The 6,021-nt window shown below is 39.1% G+C and overlaps 1 protein-coding gene across 4 annotated transcripts in view; it reads left to right on the plus strand.

The window, feature by feature from the left end:
- snx10a (sorting nexin 10a) overlaps positions 1-3,911 on the plus strand; it is a 41,103-nt gene extending 37,192 nt beyond the window's left edge. For all 4 annotated transcript variants that reach the window (XM_026929565.3, XM_034298587.2, XM_026929566.3 and 1 more), the window contains one exon: positions 168-3,911. In XM_026929565.3, coding sequence (XP_026785366.1) covers positions 168-312 — 145 coding nt within the window. In that variant the 3' untranslated portion in view covers positions 313-3,911. The remainder of the gene's footprint in view (positions 1-167) is intronic.
- Positions 3,912-6,021: the final 2,110 nt, after the last annotated feature.

Here is a 6,021-nt window from a genome sequence, read left to right on the forward strand (position 1 = left end):
CGATTCAACAAGTCATAATGGATTCAAAATTGACTTTGAATACTCTTGTAATTTGGTTACAAGAAAAAAAAAACAGAGTATATTTTTCAGTCTCATTAGTACTGGAAGGCTGTTGAATAAGTACATGTATGTGACTATGTATCTCTTACATCTTTGTGTCTCAACAGCACCTCTTCAGGCCTTGGCATTAGTGTTGGCACTGCTGCTCCCACTGGGAGTCCTGGCCACCAATTTCTGGCCATGGCACTAGACCCTGAGCCCTTCAGAGGTTTATCTTCATCTCCTGAGAGTCAGCAAGACACACATACATAACATGCACAGGGTTATGTACCTGTTGTCTTTCTTGTCCATGCACACAAATACCTTGCTTGTTGCTCACATCACCCAGCAGCTTTGGGTAGATTAAGTGGAAAAGGTTCCATAGTTTATGTATTCTGTCTTTTTGCCTTTGCATGTTCTCTGTTTGTCTAAGAGCATTTTTTTTCCTGAAAGCTATGTCTACTTATTGGATTCTTATGCTTGATTATAGCTAAGGGTGCAATATTAACAATTTAAGCTTAAGCATCTGATTTGTAAATCATTGCTTTGGTCAATATAATAATAATAATAATAATAATAATAATAATAATAATAATAATTGTTGTCATCATCATCATCTGTCAATAAGCAGAAATGCCTTGGCTCTAGGACTGTTTCTTAAGTATCATTTTATTTTTACTGGTCAAGGGTTTATGTAGATGGTTACCAGAGATATAAAGAAAATGTTATTTTAAAAAGATAATTTAAGCCTTTGAAAAATACTTTTATTGTGATATAGAGATATAACTTATAAATTAATAAATATTAGTTTTTGGGCAGTTTTTGTTCTGTAAGCCATTCTTTTCATCAAAACTACAGACATGTAGTAGGAATAAAATCTCATCCAGAATATCACCGACCACTTTAGTAGAAACATCTCTACACCTGCTCATTCATGCAATTATTGGGTAATCCTGTGGCAACAGGGCAATGCATAAAAGATACAGGTCAAAAGCTTCAGTTAATGTTAACATCAGAATGGGGGAAAATGTGATCTCTGTGACTTGGACTGTGGCATAGTTGTTGGTGCCAGATGGGCTGGTTTGAGTATTTCAGAAACAGGTTGTGTAATACCACAGTATCATTGGCAGAGACGCAGCCCCATAATGTGATGCCCCCACCTCTGTACTTTACTGTAGGTATGGTGTTCTTGGGATCATATGCATAACTCATCTTTCTCCAGACATGATGTGCTGAATTATCACCAAATATGACCAGAGTATATTGTTTTAAAAGAATTCTGATTTGTCTAAATGCTTTTCAGACATGCATCTCTGTGCTTCTTGTTTAACAGAGGACTCTTGCTCAAGGTGTAGGAATGGAGATGATTACGGTGCAGTTCATTGCTGATTGTTGTCTGTGTAATTGTTGTTCCTGCTGCTTTCAGGTCATCCTGCAACTCTTTTCGAGTGACTGCTGCCATCTCTGTTACCTTAAGATGATCTGTTCCTATACTTTTGTTCATCTAAATATTAAGTGGTCTGCCGTGAAATATGAAATGGCCTTGCTGTTCCAATACTTTTAGAGGGGACTCTAGAGGATTCTATCCTTATCATTATAAGTCGACTTTAAATAGAACCCTTGTAACACAATTAATAGATGCTCTTATGGACATGAAAGTTTTATTTTTAACCAACAACACTGTATTAGGCAGTGATTTTAATATGGTTATGGATGACTTTATAGACTGCTACCCTAGTAAATTTAATGACCATCACCCTAATATGGCTACTGGCAGTTTAATTCTATCTCAGTCCTTAATAGATCCTTGTTCTAGGTACTACAGCAAGAATAATCAAACAGATAAATACACTTTTTTCAGAGAATGTAAACAATCAATAGCTGGTAAACCTTCAATCAAAATTAGATGAGATTTGTCTGAGACGGGTTAAGGGTACTTACATTAGATCAAAGGCAAAGTGGGTGGAAGAAGGAAAAAGAAACATGAAAAGAGAAATACTGTGAAAACTTTGCTTATCAATGATGTAGAAAGTACTGATCCGAGATTAATTGCTAAAGAAAAATGTTTGATAATGAAGCAAGATGTCCTTTCCTAAACCTGAAAAGGATCCAATAATTATTGACAATCTGCACCCAATTACACTACTCAACACTGATTACTAATTGTTTGCTAATATTTATTAGAAGAGCTGAAGAGCTGACTCTTCTTTGGCTGATGAGCTGAATACTTTCTATGCACGCGTCAAGGCTAATCACGCTAGCATTAGCCTGCCGACTAGCGCTACAGAAGGAATCAGCTCTATTAGTGATGAGCGTGCCATCACCGTCTCAGAGGACGATGTTCAGAGGGCTCTGAAGCATGTAAACATCAGGAAAGCGGACGGCCCTGATGGCATCTCTGGCCGTGTACTGAGATCCTGCACTGATCAGCTTGCTGGTTTGTTCACTTCTGTCTTCAGTGAGTCCCTAGCTAAGTGTGTGATCCCCATGTGCTTTAAAAAATCTGTTGTTATCCCTTTGCCAAAGAACAAAAAGCCCTCTTGCTTAACTGTCTATTGTCCTGTAGTCCTCACATCACTTGTCATGAAGGTTTTTGAGAGTCTTATCAAAACCTCCATCTGCTCCTCCATCCCTGACACCATTGACCCACTCAAGTTCGCCTACCGCCCCAATAGGTCTACTGAGGATGCTATATCTCACGACCTACACACCACCTTCACCCACACCGACAGCAACAAAGGGAACTATGAAAGGCTGCTGTTTATAGACTATAGCTCAGCTTTCAATACCATAGTCCCACCATAGGTTGACCTCCAAGCTCATGGAACTCAGACTCAATGCCCCTCTGTGACTGGGTCTTGGCCTTCCTCACAGGTAGACCCCAGGTAGTGAGAGTGGGCGAGTTTACCTCCAACACCATCACCCTGAGCACTGGAGCCCACAAGGTTGTGTCCTGAGCCCCCTGCTCTACTCTCTCCGCACACAAACGACTGTGTGTCCTCTCACAGCTCCACTTCTATTGTCAAGTTTGCTGATGACACAGTGATTATGGGCTTCATCTCCAACAACAACAAGGCCACCTACCTTGATGAGGTGGAGAAACTAGTAGCTTGGTGCCAGACTAACTGTCTCTTTCAGAATGTCAGCAAAACCATGGAGCTGGTTGTAGAAGAGAGAGCAGTGGAACTACACCCCACTCGAGATTGGTAGGACCCCCTTGGAGAGAGTGAGCAGCTTCAGGTACCTTGGAGTACACATCTCTGAGGGCCTGACCTGGACTCATCACTTCCAAGGTCAGGTGAAAAAAGCCAGACAACAGTTGTACCATCTGAGACTGCTGAGGAAATTCAGGGTCTCCCCTGCAATTCTGAAAACGTTCTGTACTGGGGCTACAGAAAGTTTACTGTCTCAATGCATCTCAGCGTTGTACGGAAACTGTTCAACCCAGGACCGCATAGCCCTGCAGTGAGTGGTGCGCTTAGCTGAGCGCATCTCTGGGTCTTTCTAATGACATTGATAATTTAAACATATGGTCTGGATTTAAGGATTGTAAATTGAAACTAAACATATGGCTACAAAGAGACTTGTCCATTCTTGGTCAAATCAGTTTAAATGTCATGAAAAAGAAACAGCTGTTAAAGCTATAAATCAATTGCAGTTCACTTTTGTTTGGAAAAATAAGGCTTACTTTATTTAAAAAAAAAAAGCATAATTAATTATTAATGATAAAGATGGAAGACTCTGTGTGATTGACTTTGACTGTATCAGTGGTACTTAAATCGGCTCTAAACTTTTTTTTAAAGAATGGTACTTTGGGTATTGTGTGCCAAGACCTACAGTTAGGTCTGGAAGTATTTGGACAATGACAGAGTTTTTGTGATTTTGCCTTTATACACGACCACAATGGATTTGAAATAAAACAATCAAGATCAATCGAAGTGTAGACTTTCAGCTTTATTTTAAGAGGTTCCACAAAAATATGGCATTTACCATTTAGGAATTACAGCCATTTCAACAAATCTATCTCCATAGTATCTCCATTTTCAGGGGATCAAAGGTATTTGGACAAAGTGACATAATTGCAAATATAACCATAATTTTAATACTTGGATAAAAATCCTTTGCAGTCATTGACTGCCTGAAGTCTGGAGCCCATGTTCTCAAAACTCAGATTCTGAGTTTCCTCCCTGGAGATGCTTTGCCAGGCCTTCACTGCAGCCACCTTCAACTGCTGCTTGTTTGTGGGTCTTTCTGCCTTCAGTCTTGTCTTCAGTAAGTGAAAAGCAGCTCAACTGGGTTGAGATCAGGCAACTGCCATTGAAGAATATTCCATTTCTTTGCCTTCAAAAAGTCTTGAGTTGCTTTCGCAGTATGTTTAGGGTCATTATCCACCTGCACTGTGAAGCGGCATCCTATCAGTTTTGTAGCATTTGGCTGAATGTGAGCAGAGAGTATAGCCCTGTACACCTCAGAATTCATCTTGCTACTCTTGTCAGCAGTCACATCATCAATAAACACCAGTGAGCCCGTTCCATTGGCAGCCTTGACACATGATGTGGTATACTTTGGATCATGAGCTGTTCCTTTCTTTCACCATACTTATCTCTTCCCATCATTCTGGTACAAGTTAATCTTGGTTTAATCTTTGGTTCCAGTCCAAAGAATCTTATTCCAGAACATGGGAGGCTTTTTTAGATGTTTTCTGGCAAAGTCTAATCTGGCTTTCCCGTTCTTGAATGTTACCAGTGGTTTGCACCTTGTTGTAAACCCTCTGTATTTACATTCATGAAGGCGTCTCTTGATTGTAGATTTTGACAATGATACGCCTACCTTCTCCAGAGTATTCTTGACTTCTGTTGATGTTGTGAAGGGGTTCTTCTTCACTAAGGAAAGGATTCTGTGATCATCCACTTTAGTTGTCTTCCGTGGTCTTCCAGGCCTTTCGATGTTGTTGAGCTCAGCAGTGCTTTCTTTTTAAGAATGTTGACTGTTGATTTGGCCACACCTAAGGATTTTGCTATCTGTCTTATAGATTTATGTTGTTTTTTCAGCCTAATGATGACCTCCTTCACTTGCATTGAGATCTCCTTGGACTTCATATTGGTAGCTCCAGTCGAACAGCTGCCAAATGCCAACTCAATACCTGATATCAACTCCAGACCTTTTATCTGCTTAATTTATCTTGAAGTAATGAGGGAATGGACCGCACCTGGTCAATTAACTTCTTGTCAGTCAATTGTCCAAATACCTTTGAGGCCCTGAAATGGAAGTACTTTGCTTATAATGGCTGTAATTCCTAAATGGTAAATACCATATTTTTGTGGAACCTCTTAAAGCTGAAAGTCTACACTTCGATCACATCTTGATTGTTTTATTTCAAATTCATTGTGGTGGTGTATAAAGGCAAAATCACATAAACTCTGTCATTGTCCAAATACTTCCGGACCTGACTGTATATTCAGGAGAATTGGTGGACTTTTTCTCAGTCCAAGGCAGTTTCTCTTAAACTGTGACTTTGATTTGAAGACATTGCACAGTTGCACTGTCTTAATGTACTAGAAAATACTGTATAAACATAATTTTACACCACACTTCATACCAATGTTGAATAATAGATACATCTTATCTAGACATAGATCTATATTTTTTCAGGAATAGATGACTAAAGGGGTCTAGTCTACCATTCACTTATCAGATGATGGGGCAGTATACTATGATATGAGACATTTAGTGAGAAGCATGATTTTGCTTGTTCACAAAAACAATTTTAACTAGGTCATAAAAGCCATTCCATTATATTTATTTGAGTTGGTACGTAACATGACAAGATATTCTTCAATAGTATCTATTTTTCCATCACAACTAGTTGTAAGTGGCTATACTTTTATTGACCATAATTTCCCTCATAAACTAATAAGGGATTTGCTCTGAATTACATCAATAACAAATGCATAGAAACCACATGATATGTTTTTCCTCAAA

The sequence above is a fragment of the Pangasianodon hypophthalmus genome, chromosome 23, assembly GCF_027358585.1.
Source record: "Pangasianodon hypophthalmus isolate fPanHyp1 chromosome 23, fPanHyp1.pri, whole genome shotgun sequence".
NCBI lineage: Eukaryota > Metazoa > Chordata > Actinopteri > Siluriformes > Pangasiidae > Pangasianodon > Pangasianodon hypophthalmus.